At 46.9% G+C, this 21351-nt stretch overlaps 8 protein-coding genes across 8 annotated transcripts; 2 read left to right on the top strand and 6 right to left on the bottom strand.

Annotated features, from left to right (window-relative positions):
* On the bottom strand, positions 1 to 1323 carry N7537_011386 (uncharacterized protein; the record flags this gene model as incomplete). Its single annotated transcript, XM_056902440.1, has 1 exon — positions 1 to 1323. The coding sequence occupies one exon, from the start codon at positions 1321 to 1323 to the stop codon at positions 1 to 3; it is 1323 nt and encodes a 440-aa protein (XP_056747727.1).
* A 1503-nt stretch (positions 1324 to 2826) lies between these two features.
* N7537_011385 (uncharacterized protein) lies at positions 2827 to 3350 on the bottom strand (the record flags this gene model as incomplete). Its single annotated transcript, XM_056902439.1, has 2 exons — positions 2827 to 3081; positions 3138 to 3350. 2 exons carry the CDS (start codon positions 3348 to 3350, stop codon positions 2827 to 2829), a joined length of 468 nt encoding a protein of 155 aa, XP_056747726.1.
* Positions 3351 to 4422: 1072 nt separating this feature from the next.
* On the top strand, positions 4423 to 4869 carry N7537_011384 (uncharacterized protein; the record flags this gene model as incomplete). Its single annotated transcript, XM_056902438.1, has 1 exon — positions 4423 to 4869. The coding sequence occupies one exon, from the start codon at positions 4423 to 4425 to the stop codon at positions 4867 to 4869; it is 447 nt and encodes a 148-aa protein (XP_056747725.1).
* Positions 4870 to 6833: 1964 nt separating this feature from the next.
* On the bottom strand, positions 6834 to 10289 carry N7537_011383 (beta strand repeat-containing protein; the record flags this gene model as incomplete). Its single annotated transcript, XM_056902437.1, has 1 exon — positions 6834 to 10289. One exon carries the CDS (start codon positions 10287 to 10289, stop codon positions 6834 to 6836), a length of 3456 nt encoding a protein of 1151 aa, XP_056747724.1.
* Positions 10290 to 11690: 1401 nt separating this feature from the next.
* On the top strand, positions 11691 to 12362 carry N7537_011382 (uncharacterized protein; the record flags this gene model as incomplete). The annotated part of the gene is made up of 4 exons (XM_056902436.1): positions 11691 to 11829; positions 11875 to 12070; positions 12126 to 12247; positions 12295 to 12362. 4 exons carry the CDS (start codon positions 11691 to 11693, stop codon positions 12360 to 12362), a joined length of 525 nt encoding a protein of 174 aa, XP_056747723.1.
* A 988-nt stretch (positions 12363 to 13350) lies between these two features.
* On the bottom strand, positions 13351 to 14877 carry N7537_011381 (uncharacterized protein; the record flags this gene model as incomplete). Its single annotated transcript, XM_056902435.1, has 2 exons — positions 13351 to 14507; positions 14553 to 14877. The coding sequence occupies 2 exons, from the start codon at positions 14875 to 14877 to the stop codon at positions 13351 to 13353; spliced, it is 1482 nt and encodes a 493-aa protein (XP_056747722.1).
* A 1925-nt stretch (positions 14878 to 16802) lies between these two features.
* On the bottom strand, positions 16803 to 17117 carry N7537_011380 (uncharacterized protein; the record flags this gene model as incomplete). The annotated part of the gene is made up of 1 exon (XM_056902434.1): positions 16803 to 17117. The coding sequence occupies one exon, from the start codon at positions 17115 to 17117 to the stop codon at positions 16803 to 16805; it is 315 nt and encodes a 104-aa protein (XP_056747721.1).
* A 2181-nt stretch (positions 17118 to 19298) lies between these two features.
* On the bottom strand, positions 19299 to 20646 carry N7537_011379 (WD40 repeat domain-containing protein; the record flags this gene model as incomplete). The annotated part of the gene is made up of 3 exons (XM_056902433.1): positions 19299 to 20153; positions 20202 to 20363; positions 20413 to 20646. The coding sequence occupies 3 exons, from the start codon at positions 20644 to 20646 to the stop codon at positions 19299 to 19301; spliced, it is 1251 nt and encodes a 416-aa protein (XP_056747720.1).
* Positions 20647 to 21351: the final 705 nt, after the last annotated feature.

Here is a 21351-nt window from a genome sequence, read left to right as displayed (position 1 = left end):
CTAGTCAAGTCCGTTTGATTTCCTAACAGTGGCCCATTCGTTGATGTCGCGCAGGAAGCGACGAGCTGTTCCAATCTGGATCCCCCGTTGAACAAAGAAGCCAGAGTCTGGGTCCTCAAGAATTAGTTCAAGATCTAGGTGGTTTTCCAACGTCACTTGGCATATTTTCCGGAAATCAGCTTTGTACGCCTCGTCGGTGGCGCGTGATTCTAACCATTTGCAGTATTCTCTTACAGCAGCTTCGCGAGACCCAGGGATGACGACGTAGTCGTCAGGTGGAAGCCTACGTACGGACGAAGTAACCGCCGGGGCGACTCGGTTTTGTGCTGGCAGAACATTAATGATGGTTGGATATGGTGGCCCGGTTGTCAAATTATCGGTCTTTTTCGATTTCCTTCCTGTCTGACTTTCCAGAACTAGATCTCGACGGATATCACTAGGGACATCATCGTGACTGTCTAGGCTGCCACCACCGTCAACATAGTCAATCAGGCGTTCTAGATGTGGGGCCCGCATTTTATAGTGTTTCTTGTCCTTGGGATCTTCCCAGCACCAATCAGACTTGAGTGGGCATGAACGGACATCACACCTCATAAAGCCATAAACAAGATCCCAAGTTGCGGGTCGTCCGGTGTTCTCTTCTTCATTATGGATCAGCCTCTCACGCTCTGCCAACATTCTGCTAGTTGCCGACACACGGCCTCTCTTTTCGCCTGTTCTTGATACAGACATGGAAGGACCATCGTCATCGCCCCTGTAATTAAAGACAATCTCGATTGTGAGGATTTTGCCTACACGAATCAAGTTGCTCCATTTACGTAGCTGCTTTTCCACTGGTTTCCAGTCGATAGTAGAGGGAAAAAATCGTTCTAGGTTTTTCTGGCACCGGGAGTCCACTTTGACAGTAACAGCCGTGCCTTCAGATCGAACTCGCTGGCCATTTTTCTTTTTCATTTGCAGCATTTCTTCAACAGCTAGTTTCAAAGTCTTCACCCAGTAATCCGCAGGAGATACAACCAAATCTTTTTCAGTCACACTGCCTACCTTCTTACGGTTGAACATAACCTTCCATGCAATCGTGTAGCGCATGTGTGTTGGGAGCTGCTCGTCATATTCGGCATCTTCGTCCCATTCAGCTAATGGGAGAAAATCGAGCTGATCTGACTGCACCTGATCCGTCGCACAATCCGGGGCAGGGCTAGGAGAGAATATGGTAGGCGAACGACCAAAATAACCGGGGGTGGGGGCATATTGTGAATAGTCGTCCCAAGGGTCGCCTGTCCGGGTTTGATAGGCATCATCGCTACAAAGGCTATTGGCCATGGTGAAGATCTTCAAGTGGGGGACACCTAAGCACATATGACTGGAGGAAGTTAGCCAGTAATCTCTGGTGTCCAATGAAATCCAAAATCATGGCATGATGATAAGCAGTGGCGAAGATTGTGAATAAGCCTTACTGTCAAGCCTTGCCTATCAAATTGGACCCCGGACTAAGTCCCAAAAAGTATCGGGAGCTCTGCAGTAATGCAGCTGCGAGATGCAGAGGGGAATTGTTGCCAGATTGCCTGCTCAAAGGCCTCAATGTTTGCTGGGTTTGCATCGAATCTTCCAGAAGTTCAAGTCCAGGCATCTGGTTCTAGATTCTTGTATTTTCCATACTGGTATTTCAAGCTCCTGGTATTTATTACCTTGTTAGGTACAAAACGTCTTGATTACGCGCTATCTACATATGGGTTAGTATGTCATGTGATTAGGGTTTGAAAGATGATCTCTCTGTTCGCGACATGGAAGGCGATACCGGTCGCTACTGTAGCCTATACTCCCACACAGCAGTCCTTATATATAAAAACCTCGCTTCGTCTGAGTGCCTCTAGAGAACACTAAATAGTCATTAAAATAAAACAATGGTCATTTGGGCAATCCTTGTTTTGGCCGTTAGTATGGTAAATGTATTCATTTTCCATGAATAATCAGCTTCTGATAAGCTTTTATAGATTTCTGCTCTCGCCATCCATCCGGAAGCATTTTCTCGTTGGAATAAATCTATTGTGAGCAACTAATATAGCATTGAAGCGCTGTGTTCAGCCTATACGCGCTAACTGATATATAGCAACCCCATGCTATGGAGTCGGGTACCCCAAGTCATCAAAAAGATTTTACTACAAGCCACTGTATGATATATTTCGGGTTCATCTATCAAGCATGTAAAGTTTAGTGACCACAGATAGTACATGCCATCCAACCCCCAGCTAGTGCCAGACACCATCGACGTCCCCACAGATATCGCACCAGATGACCAAGAGCTATAGACCTACAAAATATTCCTATCTTGTTTATTATAGTGTCGATGAAGGATAGTTTCATATAGTTATTGCAGTTTGGAATTTTGTTCCAAAGTACTTCCATTGACGCAAACATGACTAAGGGGTGGGGATCTCACCGCAGCTAATATATAATTTCGAACCCAGAGTGCTAGGTCGTGCAGCGAAACTTAAATAGAAATTGGAAAATGGTCAGCCATTTTGTGACCCATCGTAATACATAGATTGGGTTGCAACCCAGTAAAATAAATACAGGTCTGACCCTGAAGCACGAGGAGTAAGTATCAGGATTTCAGAAATTCTCCATGTGAACAAGTAAACTGGCATCAGGTTCGAGCTGAAAGAAAAGACACTTCCGCAGAAACAGGAGACCAGGGGCTATTCAGGTGCTCCAACATTCTCAATACAAACAAGATATATATGTGCCCGAGGCAAGGTCTAGTGCATGAGCATAGCCTTTTATTTTTTTAGGAATGTATGAGCATAAAGATCGGAGCCAATAAAATTAAGAAAATGGGCTTGGCATGTACTGGCTATCACCGTCAATTGGTGTTCTAGGCTCCTCCTTTCTGTCGTTACGGTGCCGCACGGCCGGTTCATGTGATGTCTGCGCTTCTAGCTCTGAGGAGTGGCCGCCATTGCGGCAGTACTGGGGGCGCCGCAACGAGAATACAGGTGGGCTGCGAACGACAAATTGCCGTTTAGCTTTTGGGGCATAGTCTGCCGGGGTTTTTCGGATCACCGGAAACCCTTGTATCTGCTGCATCCGCTATCAATATGTGAAAATTTATGATGCTTACGTGGCCCGCCACTTACTAAGTCAGCTTCATTGGGTGGGGCCTCCTCCTTCGTGCAGAACGTGTAGACCCAACCGCTCGGCATTCTCATCGTCAGCCATATATCCATATCGTAGCGGTCGTTGAATTCTTTCAATCTTTTGAAGAGATTATGCCGACGCTTGCGAATCTGTTCTTGCTGTGCCCTATCATTTGCTCGGCCTGGAGCCAACTTTGTTTTCGATTTCGCCATAGCAACAACAAATCTAGTTCCTGATTTTGTCAAGATCCAATGCCCCTTTATGTAGATTCCACGCACAGATTGGTTCAACTCCTAGTGATGTTGCGGAGCAATTTTTGACCAGGGTTTGACCAGAGTTCTTAACCATGTAACTTGGAGCTTGTGGTCAAATTAGTGATCATGCGAGGTTGGTGTTTGCTGAGTTACGGACAGGCGAGTCCCACGCTGCAGACTGCCAAGATACCTTGAAGTTCAACTGTTGGTCTGCAGACTTTCTTTTCTTTTACCACGAACCTACTAACTCATTAGGATTGTGAGCAGCAGCTTAGGGCCCTGATGTTCATCCATTCTTCGACTGCTGTACCTTCGTAGGCTCGATATTCCCCTTATACAGTGTTCCTATTTTAGATAGCTAGTAGAAGGTCGGGTAAGGCTGGACTAGGGCTCACTCAAAGTAATGGGCTAAAGGATGTGATACGAAGCAATTTCCGGGGCGTTCTCGGGTTAGCCAGCACTTAGTGCACTTGCCGGAAATTTTCAATTTACTATTAAATGGCGGCTAGCTCACCTAAGTGGGCTTTCCACCAGTGAGCTAACTGCGACCAGGCTTTCTTTGTTACTACAATCGGCCGCCGGCTGATCTTAGGGCGATGATAAACCCCGGGCACCCCTGATTTGATAGTCCGCCAGTGGAGTTGGTAGTCTGTTTGTGAGGAAACTGGGCACCTCGTTCGCTTGCGAACTGGTGTAACGAATGCTTTTGCTGCTCTGGTCAATTGACTATACGCACTAGGTACCGTCGGGCCTAAGGGCATTTCGTCAAACTAGAACAAATCAGCGACCATTCATCACTGCTTAGGGCGTATTGAAGAAGATGCCTTCTAGTAATCTCATCTGCCTTAGCCGTAGAGATTTACATTATAAAGAGCACGACCCGGGACAGGACATGTCTCTTCATAAGTTTCAGTTGAGCGTGCGTAGCTTCCTCAGCCGTTTCAGCCTTATAAAGCCCTCATAACTACATATTTATTGCTACCCTATTACCATCCTAGAAGCCATATTCGACGGCAGGGATTAGCCAAACATGTCTGCTTCCTATCACACCGCGCTACATTCGACAGGAATTATAGGGCCGAGTTTCGGGGACGCCGGCTTCCTATCAGGCGAGCAGCATGGAGAACACCATCCTTCGCTCAGTACAAAGCTCAGATGCACCGCCGCTGCTTTAGAGAATCTTGCGCCTGAGATCGACGCTGTTGTTACAGGCCTTTCAGGGACTCAGGAAGTCGTGCCAGTCCTCATTCAAGACCTCCAAAATGCGCGAAGCGACATCGCTTATCTGACCAAATTGGTTCAAAAGCAACGCTGCATAATAGAGGGCAGGGACCAGGAAATCAGAGGTTTGTCGCAGAAACTTTCTAGCTCACAAACTCTGGTTGCTGATCAGACAAACGTCAACCCTGCGGCTTCGCCAAGTACGACAACTAGCCGCACTTCTTCAAAGGAAGATTATAAAGCGGCAGGGCTGTAATCGGACAGCGCGACAGGGCTGCTCGACGGGGCGGTGGTTTCTTTTCTCTTTGTTCGCTATCGCCGGAGGAACAGTTTCAGGCCCGAGATCAGTGTCAGGTTCCCTGAAACAGCGCCAAGAAATACGTGCATAATAATACCCCGTGAATCGTTGCTAGTGTCGAAATACAAGTAATGAGGAGTTATAGTAGAATTCTGAGTCTGTTTTAACTTCACACTCTTGCGATTCAATTCCCGGATCCTGAGTGAAGACACGCTAATCTAATTATACCTCTTCTCCTGATAATCCATCTAGGGCTGTATTGTATTCACTGGTAGCCACAATGAGTCATTGTTATAGTACCGTAATCCCTCGTAGAAACCGATGGACTGCTTAATCCTGATTGGCCATGTACTCATAAAAAAGGTTGAAACATGACAAAATCAGCAGTCAAATGCGACGATTACTGTATTGGCTGCGTGCTCCCGTCTAGGATTAGCTCGTAATTGCTTATCTACCTAATCGGGCCACCATAGAAACGAGTTTGGCACTACCGCTCCGCGGAAATCGAATTAATATTGAACATAACCATTCGTACGATTTCGAATCCAGGACAGATCCCAGGACCGATTCGAGTTCGATTCGAAGCATCGCGAACCTCTTGTACTAAAACCTTATTTGGAAGGCGGGACTGCGAGTCCACGATAGACCTCGTCCTGGCATCGGAAAACCTAACAGGCTCCATGGTTAAGTGTGCCATACTTGGGACAGAGCATGGAGCTGCTCTACGCGATGGTCGACGGTCCACAAGTGTCATCCTCGCAGGAGACGTAAGTGTCTAAGGGTAACCTATTTTCTAAAATCGCTGCATTGTATTTCGATAGTGCAAGTGTATCGGCATATGACAGATTTCGGGGACTTCGAGTGTTGTATAGAAAGGGAGCTTGACACCTGAACGCTCCCAAGTGGGGGGGTGATGGCGCCAGTGGCGGTGGCCTTTCTGGCGACAAGCATCGCACGTTTTATATAGGAACGGCTGCCAAGGTCGCTTGCTCGATGAGCATTGCAAATCGTGTGCAGAAGATGAGGCCATATGATGAGAGCAAATTGGAAATGAAAGGAAATCTAGAGGGGTGAGTATGGAGTAGCGAAGGGATTCTTACAGCGTAAGCAAGTGGGCTCAAAGAGCATACTAAGGTGAGAACTAGAGAACGATGAACCTACCTTGGAGGAGGTAAAAGAACGACACAAGCTAGGGCAAGCAACAGGCGAATAATAAAGAGAAAGCACCAGACAGATAATATAGCGAGAAGAGATCACGGGGATTAGTGGGGCAATTGCAATAGCGGTTACGAAGGGGTAGTCAATGCAATACAATAGGATGATCCCTGTAACCCAGGCAGGACAAAGACCAGCGGAGGTATGTGCACACGACTAGGGGTCCACCAAACACCAAGATTGGCTGTGTGTCTCACCGCGTTGTCTGCTAGCTGTATGAAGCCAGGGTCGCGTAGGTAGCCTTTTTCACTCAGTTCCGACGTTTCAGGGCATTTCACTTCCTGGAACAGGTGTTTCAAGGCTTGTCAAGGTCTATCGTGGCCTAAGACTGTATATGACGTTAATGTGAGTCGTCTCACTACACACATGCACCCTCCCTCCCCGTGTGCCCAGTCCTCCACTGATGGCATTTTCTGTTTACAGGCTTTGAGTGTGGTCTGTATCTTGCTATCTGACTGCAAGTGTGGTGGCTATCGGTACCAGAGGGCGGCTCGACTCTTCACAACGTGAGCGCGGCTCCTGCTTGTTTCCATTGGGGAGGTAAAGGTTCGGGAAAAAACTCTATATCCCCAAGCCGCCTCACCAACGAAGATAGCGCGCCACGGAAACTAAAGATACGGGGGTATCCACGCAATATGTCAATATGATTGTTCTGCTCCACGACATGCATGTGGTGGGAAGAGCGGTCTGTTATTCTCGAAACAAGTCTAGCTCCATCCTAATGAGTTCTCCGCCATAACCGGAGCGCTAATCGTTCGAGATTGAGGACTTATGCGGCTACCCTGTCTGGGTACATTACCATCAGGAGCGAGAACCTGTCCCGCAGTATGTTCAACTGCCGAAGTTATGCTGTGGTGGAGCTGCTTTCTTTTGTGGTAGCGCCGGGCAACCCAAAACATACCGCTACCATAAGCAGCAGCACCAGCTACAACCCCGATACCAATTGTAATGGAGCTCGGTTTGGTCTTGGAGCTGCTGGCGGAGCCATCACTGTTGGAGTTTTCGTTACCGCCCGAGCCTGTCCTAGATACAGTGCTAGAGGAAGTACTCAAAGCACTTCTAGAGGAAGTGCCCAAGTCAGGATCAGTGGCAGTACTCAAAGCAGTGATAGAGCCGGAATCAGAGGGAGTAGTCGAGGCAGTTCTAGAGGAAGTACTCCAGCCAGGATCAGTGGCAGTAGTCGAGGCAGTGCCAGAACCAGAATCGGAGGAAGTACTCCAGCCAGGACCAGTGGTAGTACTCCAGCCAGGATCAGTGGCAGTAGTCGAGGCAGTGCCAGAACCAGAATCGGAGGAAGTACTCCAGCGAGGATCAGTGGCAGTAGTCGAGGCAGTGAAAGAGCCAGAATCGGAGGAAGTACTCCAGCCAGGATCAGTGGTAGTACTCGAGGCAGTGAAAGAGCCAGAATCGGAGGAAGTACTCCAGCCAGGATCAGTGGTAGTACTCGAGGCAGTGATAGAGCCGGAATCAATGGCAGTAGTCGAGGCAGTACTAGAGGAAGTACTCCAGCCAGGATCAATGGCAGTAGTCGAGGCAGTGCCAGAGCCAGAATCGGAGGAAGTACTCCAGCCAGGATCAGTGGTAGTACTCGAGGCAGTGATAGAGCCGGAATCAATGGCAGTAGTCGAGGCAGTTCTAGAGGAAGTACTCCAGCCAGGACCAGTGGTAGTACTCGAGGCAGTGCCAGAGTCAGAATCGGAGAAAGTACTCCAGCCAGGATCAGTGGCAGTACTCAAGGCAGTGATAGAGCCGGAATCAATGGCAGTAGTCGAGGCAGTACTAGAGGAAGTACTCCAGCCAGGGTCAGTGGCAGTACTCAAGGCAGTGATAGAGTCGGAATCAATGGCAGTAGTCGAGGCAGTACTAGAGGAAGTACTCCAGCCAGGATCAGTGGTAGTACTCGAGGCAGTGATAGAGCCAGAATCGGAGGAAGTACTCCAGCCAGGATCAGTGGTAGTACTCGAGGCAGTGATAGAGCCGGAATCAATGGCAGTAGTCGAGGCAGTTCTAGAGGAAGTACTCCAGCCAGGACCAGTGGTAGTACTCGAGGCAGTGCCAGAGTCAGAATCGGAGAAAGTACTCCAGCCAGGATCAGTGGCAGTAGTCGAGGCAGTGCCAGAACCAGAATCGGAGGAAGTACTCCAGCCAGGATCAGTGGTAGTACTCGAGGCAGTGATAGAGCCGGAATCAATGGTAGTAGTCGAGGCAGTTCTAGAGGAAGTACTCCAGCCAGGATCAGTGGTAGTAGTCGAGGCAGTGATAGAGCCGGAATCAATGGTAGTAGTCGAGGCAGTTCTAGAGGAAGTACTCCAGCCAGGATCAGTGGTAGTACTCGAGGCAGTGATAGAGCCGGAATCAATGGCAGTAGTCGAGGCAGTACTAGAGGAAGTACTCCAGCCAGGATCAATGGCAGTAGTCGAGGCAGTGCCAGAGCCAGAATCGGAGGAAGTACTCCAGCCAGGACCAGTGGTAGTACTCGAGGCAGTGCCAGAACCAGAATCGGAGGAAGTACTCCAGCCAGGATCAGTGGTAGTACTCGAGGCAGTGATAGAGCCGGAATCAATGGTAGTAGTCGAGGCAGTTCTAGAGGAAGTACTCCAGCCAGGATCAGTGGTAGTACTCGAGGCAGTGATAGAGCCAGAATCGGAGGAAGTACTCCAGCCAGGATCAGTGGTAGTACTCGAGGCAGTGATAGAGCCGGAATCAATGGCAGTAGTCGAGGCAGTTCTAGAGGAAGTACTCCAGCCAGGACCAGTGGTAGTACTCGAGGCAGTGCCAGAGCCAGAATCGGAGAAAGTACTCCAGCCAGGATCAGTGGCAGTAGTCGAGGCAGTGCCAGAGCCAGAATCGGAGAAAGTACTCCAGCCAGGATCAGTGGCAGTACTCAAGGCAGTGATAGAGCCGGAATCAATGGCAGTAGTCGAGGCAGTGCCAGTGCCAGGATTAGGGATAGCAGCAGAGAAATTATCTGAACTAGCTGAGTACGTGATATGAGGCTGTCCAATTGAGCGGGTGGGGGTCGGGATAATAGCAGTTGTGCTAACCCCGGGTCCTAGGATAGGAGCGGGCCTAGCTGAATAGGCAGGGATAAGACTCGTATTGGGCATCGGCACGATCGGGACCAAGGCTGAGCTGTCGGTTCTTGATGGGATATCACCAGATATAGTATCAACGGTAGATGAAACACCATTGAGCGGATCACGAGAAGTTGACGCTCCAATGGGAACGGGAGATTTTAGCAGGGAACTAATTGCGGAAGTTGGGATACTGCTTGGAATATTATGCATATTAGATGTGTCGGAAGACAAGGTGACAGTGCTATTTTTAGCAAAAGCCTTATCACTTAGGACCAAAACCCGAAGAAGAAGATCTGATCTCATTCCTGCAGTGGTTAAGCTCGCACCATTCGAGCGGCTAGCCTCGCGAAATTCGGTACTCATAGAAATTGAGGAAATACCTATAGTGGGTATTATAGAGGCTGAGCTGCTAATGGTTGAAGGAGAAATTGGGGACATAGTCGGCCTCTTGTCCATTAACTCCGTTGTGGAAGGCAGGACAGACGGAGACATGAAGATGCTGGATAAACTACTAAAAGCAACGCCCAAGACACCGAGACCATCAGTGAAGGTTGTGGCTAAATAATCTGAATTAGGTGTGGTCGAAGCCTTCATTGACAGGTCAAGGGCTGATCCTTGTTTGCCCGTGTTTTCCGCGGTGAAAAGGATGGCCTCGAGGCTCTTTCGTATGTTGATTTCGGTGTTGAAACTTTCAATATTTTCGGTGTATGTGGTGGCGGTAGGGTTCAGCCCACCACCGACAGTAGTATGTTGGGTAATCATGGGAGCCTGAGGGCCAACAGATATGGCCCTAGCAACGACTTCTTGCACGGTCAATGACTGAGCGGCGGACGAGACCTTCGGGCTTGGAGTAGCCAATGAAGAGTTTTGAGTAAGGGTGGTGTTGTTGAAGTCGCCGTTTAGGAGCAAGCCAGGGTCAGAACCATCGTTCCACTGTGTCTTACTACTAACCATTCGCTTGAATATCCGCGGAAAGTACCAATTCGGTTGAGCTACCTGTGCTCCGGGGGCCCTATGGGCTTCCGTGCACTCTATCCCGCCTACAACGAGGAAAGTCATGAGAACCGCGATGGCATTGGGACGCATATTGAGTTCTTGATACGCGATCCTCTGGGTCCCTCACAATTAGCTATTACGCTGAAATTGCAGTATTGGAGTTGCTACTGCTGGAAATAGTACGAGGCGCGCTTATTTGCATGCTACCTCCATTTGGAACCTCAGCAAAGTGGCCTCGGTGCTGTATTGCATCCGGCTTCGCTTATGATCTTACATACCGGACAATGGCTCATGGTTTGATTTCAACAATATCCGGTTGGCCGTTGTGCGGTGGCCTGTCGTGTCAATCTTTGCAGGGTTACCACTTCTACTAAGAGTTCTTTTGGTCTGAGGATCAAGCAACTATTGCACCCGCGCGAGTCTTGAGTTGATTAGTTCGCCACAGTGGAAAACACAGATTGAATTTTTTTGTGTCAGATATGGTGTGCCAGCATTATTAGACGTACACGCTTTCTTCGGGTGGAGGTTAAATGTGTTGAGTCGCAATTCTCTGATCGGTCTAGTTTTAGCTTTGGGGCCCAATACGCAGCAGAACATCAACTCACAGAGGTTGTCCTGTCGAGCAGGATCCTCTCTTCGTTCAGCATAAGTTTAAGGACACCCATGTAGTGTCAGGTAGGGGTTCGTATCTGCCTAACGGTAGACCTGGGTCTATAATTCAACATGCAACAGCAGGGATATGAGCTTGAACAGTTCTAATGAAGAGGAACATCTAGTTTATTTCTAAGTGTAACTATAAGTGTGACAACAATCAAGTTCATTTTATTACATCTTCTTATCACCTTGGATAAATTTCTTGTGTGCAAGTTCAACGCTGCAAACGAAATTGTTTGCCGGAGAATTAATTTTACTTTTTACCGAAAAAGCTATTAATAAATCTTTTATAATCCTCTAAGAAACTTTAGGGCTGATTAATTAGTAGTACAGACGCGCTCGAAATCAGTTTCACCTCTTGTCGAACTCTATTTTACATAACGCCATACCTTTTACGGTTAGCTTACCCTTTACCCACAATCTCGGCAGTATCTTAGTACGGTAATAAATAATGTCATAAAATAAATACTGTAGCTATCGTATCAAGGTTGTATGGGTCATGCCCGGTATAGAACCCCTCACTTGCAAACAAGCCAAACAGACTGGACTTTGGTCGGTCGTCTGGCCACTACCCTCTCATCTTGTTCAGCCACGTTCACGCTACTAACACAGTGGACGAGCGAAGACATACGTAGATACATTAATGGTGGGGTGTAATGTTGCTTTACAATGACTTATCTGCCCAATAAGATGGTAGATTTGTTAGGTCACACCTCTATTGAACCTTGGATCACGAAAATGTGCTGAATTCGATTTACTTGGAAATTGGGGATGATGATTAACCATTTCTATGTATGGGGAAATTCTTTTCTCCATGCTCACTGTAAGATCCACTTCATGCGTACTATCATTAAATTGGTGCCAGCAAGCCAGGATCCAGACGATCTTTCGCATATTGAGGCCCGTAGTCGCCTAATTGGCTTGATGGACTGCAAAAGTGTAGCTGATTTTCGGAAATTAGCTATACTTATTAAAAGTATGCTTAATTTACTAGTAAAATACTACTAATATCTATTTCTAGAACATACGCCGGAGCTTGAGGGATGGATACGCCACAAGCAGATCGATGTGATTGCAGCTGGTATTTGTAAAGCATGCTCACCAATGAATCCTGAATTCTTTGAAGATGCCCGGAAGCATACAAATGCAGTGGAGCAAAGCCACTATAAATCCTACCATATGGGTACACAGGATACGCTACTTTCTGCAGTCATAAAGTAAGTATATATTAATTATATACTAGTGTACTACTATTTACTTATGATTACCTAGGTCTAGGATTCTCGACAGAATAGATATGGATCAATACCATAACCGTATCACTTTCGATATTAAGCGCTCCTATCATGCAGATGATATGGAGTCACGGTTTAGAGCAAGTATACGTCGGGAGGGTACGTATATTGACTCTAATTTACTAGTATTTAACTAATATATTTAGAATTAAAACGACAAAAACGCTACGCTGTCCAAGAAGATGATATAGCCCCTGAAAAAGGAGCTTCATGAATTTAGCTCATCGGGTTACCATTCAATTACCCGTACAAAGTCGAAACGAGGCCGTGGGGTAAGGAGCTCACGAGGTCGTTCAAAAAGCCGTACAATGTATGTACTCTTTTACTGGTATAATACTAGTTACTAACTATTTATAGGACACCCGCCATATCTAATCTTCGTCATACTACGTTAGTTATAGTGGCGACCGCTTTCGCCTTCCATGTCGGACAACGCAGAGTAGCTTTTCGAAACCCTAGTCACATGAGTTGCTAAGCCGTATTTGGTTAACCTCGTATTGAACGATCCGTCACATGGCCGAATGGTATAATACAAAACGAAGTAAAAGACTAGTAGAAATAACCTAAGTAACAACCCTTTTTTTTACTTTCAAGAACTAAACCTGTAACTCCTTTGTAATCCGAGTAAAAAAAATACTAGTAAAAAACTAGTAGAAACGCCAAGGTAGGTAGTACTACTACTCCTCCTCCCCCTCCTCCTCCTCCTCCTCTTCTCTTGCCTTATTGAGAGCAAACAAAATATCCTTGGGGCTTCGACAATCCCTGGAACAGCGAATTATCGCGGCTGCTCGAAGCCTCCGTCGAAATATATACATTTTAATAGGGTCTATTGTCTTATAAGACCCACACAGACCTATTATGTACCAGCGAGCACTAGCAAACTATGAGAAATCTCTGGGTTCGGGTTAGGGTTATGCGAGCATCCTCCGAATCGTCAAGGAACTTCGTCTTGCTGGAGGAGGCAGAGGAAGTATTAGCTGAAAACTTAACAACTATATTATTCGTATTCATTCTACCACAACTTTGAAAAAAAGCGCGAAAGAAAAATTGACAGCAGGCTAGCACAAGTGTCTACAATCTTGTTTTCTCAAATGCATCAAGGCAAGAAACAGCAGGCAAAGTCTATAATCTCAAGGGACCGCATGTGTTTGGACAATCTTGGTATTTTCCTGACATACTTTGGAATTCCGAATTACCCACATTTAGTCATCTTCGGACGGAGAAAGAAGTTGCCTGGGAGATACAAGCCTTTGAAGCATGTCTTTGATGTTATCGATGTTATCTTCGAAGACCTTAAACCGCTCGTCCATACTTCTTCTTATTTCTTCAGTCTTAATAGTCACTTCCTTCATACTTCTTCCTAGTTCTTTAGTCTGAATCGTCACCTCTTCACGAATAAGATGACGTATTTTGCTTTCAGTATCTTCATTTTTTCCCGTACTGTTCATTCCCATATCAAAGGACAACGAATTCTTCGATCGTGGGATTTCAACTATTCCCCCAGAGCTTGTCCTATCTTCAATGGGCTCGTGACAATCCGGATCAACCACATTAACCTTCTTTGACCTTGTCTCCCACGGATTCGGCCGGCCAATCATTTTGCAGAAGACTTGCACATATTCCCTTGCCTTGGCGTCAATTGTCTCGAATTTTGACAATGTGACGAGGTGAAAGCCAGGTTTCTTCGTAGTTGTGATACAAGAGTAAACAGGAGGTGTTCTTTTGGCTTTTCCGGCTTCTCTGTTTTTTGGTATTGAATAACAACAGAAGTGGAACTGGTCCAACTCCCCATAGTCTTCTCGTTTGTCTTGCAAAGAAGGAATATGAACCAATTTCCTCTCCCTCTCCGTATCCTTGATATTATGCCAGTCTTCAGCCGTGGACTTTCCGATCTCACTTTTGTCTACGATCGTGACATAAAATTTTTGATTTGATGCATCATATCTCTCAACTCCATACCGGCTAATATACTCAGTCTGCTCATCCTTATTTCTTTTTGGGCGTGCCGATTTTATCTCAAATAAGACCCAGGTCCGCTGTTCATCTTTTTCTATTTCAAGGTTCACGTAGCCTGCTTCAGCCCACATAAGGGTGATAGACTTGTTTCCGCGATCTAACTTCAAACCTCCCACATGGCTAGTGGTGTGCATATTTGGGTGTCTGTTATTTTGCTGGAAACCCTGTTTTGGAGCAGAAGTGTATGTTTTGAAGTTTGAAGTATCGTCCTTTTGTCCTGTTGGTAGGTGGGAATTCTCTGCTTTCACAGGAGGGGTATTTTCTTGGTCGGCGATGCCGTCTGTTGATTCCGTATGGTGTAAAGCTGATGGCTGAGGTACATCGCCAGCGATCGGTTGGATCCCTACGTACCGTTAGCTTAACCAAGTGCTTGAAACAGTAGACCCACTTTTTAGAGCATCCTCAGCTTCCTCGCCTCTATCGTCATTCTTTGCATATTTTATGATTTGCTCGAACAGATCCGGTAGATTCCCTCCATTATAGCCAGGCAACTGCCAAATACTTTCCTCTTCTGCCTCCTTTATGTGAGTCAATACCACGTCAATTGCCTTGCCAAGTCTAGTATTTTGTGAGCTGCTAAGTACGCCTTTCCCATTGATGAGTGTATCTGGGAGCTTTTCGGCAGGTTTTTTATCTTGGCCAATATGCTCTAGCAAGCCGGCTTCGAAGAGTAGTTTATAAACCTCGATTTGTTGAGATTGCTCGACCGGCATGTTGACTTCTCGGCACAACGTCGCAGTATGAATGATTTTTCAATATTTATTTCAGCAATGGCACTTGATTTATTACACAAGTATTCCATGCGAAGTGACTATTCTGGGCTTAAAGCTGGCTATAAATCCTTCAAAAGTCACTCAATTCTGTGAGTTCTTTAACACGTGACTACCATTATCCTTAAAAATTAGATATGTAGTAGAAGAGAGGATATTTGTGTCCTCAAATATATTTAGACCTACCGCCCAAATCTATAGAAATAAATAAAATAAAAGGCACATAAATTGCTGCGACCTGTACAGAATCTACACTCCATATCCATACCCAGTGTCTATTAATGTGCCTCGTGTCCGAACACCACGTTTGACCATTAATGGCTGCTATCCTATGTGTTGCTATCTCTTGACATCGAATTGGTTTCCGATAAACTCCCTCTGTATTTTTTACTTCGATTAATTTTAGCCTCATGATAATATTGTATCTTTGTAAATTTAAAGCTCTCCAATATTATTGCCACCATAATTTTACCCTATATTTATTTTAGCCTCATGAATACTTATGACAGGGCTATAATGCTCGCCGATTTTAGTGGTAGCTAAGATTACGGTGCCAAAATATGCTCCCTCCTCACTCTTGGTAGAACAGCCGTCAAATTTTTGATTGAATTTCTAAAATTTGAAGACGTTATAGATCAATGCCTATAGAATGACGGTTAGGTCAACCTCAACACGTCTAATTTCGGCGTACAGTAACACAACACTGAAATGGTCGTGGTGTTAAGTTGCCGCTCCCGTGCCGTGACCTAAAGGCATAAAGAATTTCCACGCATTACCTACTAGGTGCGCCGTTTCAGATGCTTACCCACAAACTAAAACAGCATAGTAGCTTCTATCTAGTTTTTTGCTACGCTTTTGGCTCAAAAGGCCGTGGTCTACAGTGCCGACCGCTTTCGCCTTCCATATCGGACAACGCAGAGGAGTGTTTTCAAACCCTAATCACATGCGGTGCCAGTCCATATATGGTTTAGCGCGTATTTGAGGATTCGTCACAAGACCGAATGGTACAATACAAACAAATAGATGTAATTCTAATGTATTGATACAGCCCTGAGAATATAGTACCATCACGTCATTGCAACTCATAAACAAAGATTATAACGGACCGAAAGATGCCCCGGAAGCTTGAGCTCCGGAACTGAATGATCATATATCATGTTATATCACAATAGCGACATACTCACCAGTTCCTAAAAGGCAAAGATGCCAATATGTATGCAATTGTTCGTCAAGTCAGGTTCACTCAGCACTTGGAAGTGATGATTTGCGTATGTAGATGTTGGCAATGAAGAAGTTCGAAATTTTCAATGTAAATAGTATGTTGAGTAGCGAAGTTACTTTGTGCCACAAGTGTAGAGAATCGTGCATGTAATGAACTAATCACTAACAATGAAATCAATATATCCTGATGACAGTCTTCAATGCTGAAAGTATTCGGTTTTTATGGAATTCGCCAGTTACAATCGTAGCCTCTTAGCCCTTCCCGGTAATTTGTAGTTGATCGTAGGACATTAGAAAACGGTTGGGAATTGGCATGCGAATAGGACAAACAGTCTCCCAGTATGTGGCTATTTGCTTCTATGCTTGTATCATGTGCCTGAAAGAGAGATACACGGGTGTGAGGATGATGTAAGGATAAAATTGACAATTGATTCAGTGTCTGCGTCTCGATACTGCGCTTCGCATCCAGTATAAGACCGAGCATTTCCGATTGACAACGACGTTTGTTATGTCCACCACTTCATACCCCCTTGTTACCCTGGAGATGCATTATGACGTCTATCAAATGCATAGTGAAACTAAAATTCCGAGCTGAGGCTTTCCTCTTCCGAGGATGTCCTATCAGGTCCCGGGATGTCAGTTTCATTTTAGGTGTTATTTTTAGAGCAGTCTTCCAACGGGGAGGATTCATACCAATCAGATGAGCCGTTTTCGCTTGTTGCATCCCCAGCTGTTGGTCTTTCTGAAACACTAGCATAGCTTTCAGTACCCTGAGAAGCATCTGGAGGCTCTAAGATATTATGCGCATTCTCTTGGTTGCTCTCATTGGAAATGCTGTTACCGTCACCGTCGGTTGAGTCACTTTCCTCGGGGTCTGAGGACCTAGAGAAATGCAGACGAGGCTTTTTCCTTGCAGAGATATCTGAACAGAGTGTTGATCCTTCTGAATCGTCATCATCCATGTTTCGTTTTTTTGTAGCTAATTCGAGCAGATCCAAAACCAGACGTGGGTCGACATGCATGTCTCGTACTGTCGGCGTAATTTCAATCTGATCAATTGGAACCAGCAAGACAAGCTCTTTTGCATAGGCCGCTGCTACCGCTGCCGCATATCCTTGCCATTCCTCGTTCTTGTGTGAGTCCGCATAGTCACAAATGCCTCGAATGACTACACATGGAAAGTCATTCATAAGCCCCGCAGCTTCCATTTCCACGCAGAGGACCCCTAGGTCTTGAGCCAGCTGATCTCGCTGTGTGCCATTTTTCACTACCTGATTCGCAGATGCAATCAGTCCATAGTGTACCACTGGTTCTTGATAGTGTCGTGGAGGCCGTGGAGTCAGTTTAGACCGATCACAATTGACACATGTATTAGATGCTCCGTGGTCATAATCTGTTTGGTATAAAAGATCCTCTTTGGTTGGTCTTTTAAAGTCTGTAGTAGCTGTCTGCGACGTCATTTTATTTTGGGCGTCAGAAATGAAGTTAAGAACTTGACTATCTTCTGTGGTGTGGTGGGCCCGAAGTGTACTGAGGGCAGTCAATAGAACCTTGGGTGGCCGGTCAAGCATCCCTGTTCGCTGGAATTGTCCGCCGCTTAACGCTTTACCCAGATCGTATTGGATCACGCCTCCGGATGTGCCTGCTGGCTGGCTCACCACAATATCGCCTAGACGAATGTCTGCGTTGCGGCTTGGTACACCTCCACCGATACCGACCATAAGGCCAAATCGGATAGAGTGGAAACTCGAGAGCAACTGCATCGCTACCGTTGCAGCTGATACAGCGCCATATGTGCCACTTGGTAAACAGGCAATAACAATATTGTGTTCCCCGATGGTTCCCAAAATATAGTTATTTTGATCAGTCGATGTGCAAGGTAAACTCCGGTGTATTGCGTCCAACATTAGCTTTGCGGCTGCCATCTCCAGGGGTAAAGCGCAGATCCACCCGACCGTGTAATCGTCATGGGATAGAGAGGCCCTGGCTGCCATAATGAAATATATAAGTGTGACTTTGGAGACTAAATAGCCTATCGTGAGTTCATAGTAATATGGGATAAATAAAGATGTTATAGAGACCAGATCTGGGGAATGAATGCCAGAGTTCATGAGTGGAGGGGCGGGGTTAACAGGTGAGGCTGAGGCATAATACTCTCACAACCAATGAATTTTGTGCAGTGGAGATGGAATTATTGATAGATTGCCTGTTCAAGGAATCCTATGTTTGCTCATTTTGCATCGAATCTTCCAGGCTGGAAGTATCAGCCAGTGCGTCTAGTTCTAGACATTGTATCTTCCATACTGGTACTTTAAGCTTCTGGTATTTATTACCTGGTTTGCTACAAAACGCCTTATTTACGCGCTATCCACATATGGGTTAGCGGGTCATGTGATTAGGGTTTGAAAGATGATCTCTCTGTGCCCGACATGGAAGGCGATACCGGTCGCTACTGTACTACAGTATTTCCGGAAATCGGTGTCATCCCCTGTAACCCCCGTCCCGGCGATATGAAACGCACTATGTGATGAAACAGCCGCGAGGTACTTGCACTGTCGCGCATCCTTGTCCTCTCACCACATACTGATTGTTATCTGAAAATAGTGAATACGTTGATTAGGTCACCTTTCGTACCACTGCTCTTGGGAAACATTAAAAAAACTGTGTCCCGATGCGGAAGTACACGACTTCATGTACCCCTAGGAGATCTGCCGTCGACTACTGGGACGCCAAGATCACCCACTCAGGCGTCATAGATGAGTACAAAGGACAATCTTGTGTTACTGGGCCCTTTCAATCGCGGTCGTTATCTTTTCATGCTATTACAATAATGTAAGCTACGGGAATGTTGAGTTGGGCCAAATTCTTGGCGGCGGAAAGGTACAAAGCTCACAAAATTGTGACGTTGAATACACGGAAAAATAACAATGTGTAACGTGGTGTATGAAATATATAACTGACGCTTAATATAGTAGCCACCCCACGGCCCGTCTGTAATTATTACGGAAGGTTACCCTTCTAAGCTAGGACCGACCATCAGGTGACGACCACGGCCGTCGGGGAGAAAGAAAAAGTGCGTGGCAAAACAAGGCCGTGCTGAGATTGTGAAGCATTTGCTATCTTAGCTATTGGCCATAAAGGGCTCAGTTAGGATCCTCAGGCGCGAATCCGAAGATCAAGACACGTCCAGACTGGCAGCCAATCACCACGGCTATTCCAGACCGTCCTACAGCAGAACAGAGTGGGCGATATGCAGGAGGTAGCCATATCCAATTCTGTGAACCCCGTGTGATCCAGAACCCATCGGAACTGATACCAGAACCTTGATATTCAGGACTTTGCGACGACTGGCTTGCCCGAAGGAATTGAAGTTCTGAAGCCGCAACGTTTTTCGAGATGGTAAGGGTAGGTGTCGGCGAGTCGCGAAGGGCGACAATTCCAACGTCAGTGTGAAGAGAAGAACCGGTAGTGTCGAAAGACAAATTGTATACAGCAGAGCCGACGGTGAAGGTTTGCAGGCAGGCCACGGTGTGCGCATCCCAGATCTTGATCGTGTCGTCACCCGACCCGGACGCGACGCGGCTGCTGTCCTGGGAGAACACCACTGAGCTGACCCGGTCATTATGGCCCTCCAGCGTCTGCAGGCAGGCCCCGGTGTGCGCATCCCAGGTCTTGATCGTCTTGTCACTCGACCCGGACGCGACGCGGCTGCTGTCCTGGGAGAACACCACTGAGCTGACCCGGTCATTATGGCCCTCCAGCGTCTGCAGGCAGGCCCCGGTGTGCGCATTCCAGTCAGCTCCCATCTCTGGCGCAATTGTGATGTTACGAGGCCACTCGTGCTTGAACAGCTGCTTGATCACACTCCGCGATGGGCTGAATATCATCGCCGAACCGTACGCCTGGAGAGGGCTCTGCTCGATTGTAGCTCGATGGTAGCGTATAAATCGGTACCCATCGTGAACCAGCTCCTGCAGTTCCGTTGCTCTTAATCGCTTCTGCGGTGATATTAGAATGTTATCATAGATCTTGTGTCCAATATATACCTGTAACAGAAACTCAAGCTTCTGGATGGCTAGTATTCCTTCCGTCATTCCTCGAAGAAGACTCAATGCCTCAAGCCAGTAGAGATATCTTTCTCGGAGAAATGCTCCTACCGCGTCGTGATCCTCGATATTCCCATCCAATGTGGATATCCCGACACCTCCCTAACCAAACCATGAGCAAGAAATTTGAACAATAGCGAAGACCCGTTACCTGCCACAACCCGCCAGCCTTCGTAAAGGATGGAGACCCCCCCACCAGACCCCAAAACAAGTAAACTAGTCGCAGCCAGTAAAGACAGAGCATTCGTAACAAAGCTTCCACCTTGACACTTTCTTCCAGATGGTCCACCCAGTAGATACATGAGTAACCCACTGCCGCCAGGGGATCTGACGTAGGCCGCTTGGCCCGGTCGATGGGAGTACCAAGGGCACGCAGGCTATACATATCGCGTCGTAATGTCTTATGCATGGCCTGCAGGGATTGCATAAGCATACAGCGGTGAGCGGCTGCGAAGCCAGAGGGGAATATGCTCAGTCGATTAGATAGTCCTTGGCAGACTGGTGGACAAAGTATATTGTCGAGTCACGAACCGTGAGGAACGAGCCGCCCCTGCTGATCATCGTCTCGATATCCCGAGCGTTCCCGGCGATCTCGTCCGGGAGACCGGACACCACCCCCAGCTCTAGCAGTTGAAGTGGTCAATAGGCTAATGCGGTCGCCGAAAGTATCAGCCGGCAGCACTCCATGTCTTCGCTCGCCAATCCTTTCATCTGATCAATCATTCGCCGATACAGGTCGTCCAATCCTCTTGGGATGTCGTTCACCACTTGCCGTACTTTCCAGCGGTCGACGTGCTCGAGTTCCTGGACGACGAGGGCCACCCAGAGATACGTTCCTTCGGCTTTCTCTTGGAGGGCCTGCTGGATATAGTCCTGCAGAGCATCATAGGCTGTCCTTCCTCAACCATGCCCTGAGACAGCCGAAAAGCCCATATTGCTTTCCCAGCTTTCCATCCGCGACCAAGCAGGATGATAAAATGATCTTTCTTGTACTGTGTTACTAGCACTGTTGTGATTCTACTAAGCTCATGTTGGATAACCTCCGCCTGCGCCGTATGAGTCCCCGTTGCCTCAATCCAACCCCAAACTT

Source organism: Penicillium hordei (genome assembly GCF_028827395.1).
Source record: "Penicillium hordei strain IBT 12815 chromosome Unknown utg000006l_segment0_segment0, whole genome shotgun sequence".
NCBI classification, from domain to species: Eukaryota; Fungi; Ascomycota; class Eurotiomycetes; order Eurotiales; family Aspergillaceae; genus Penicillium; species Penicillium hordei.
This window is presented reverse-complemented; position numbering and strand designations above follow the sequence as displayed.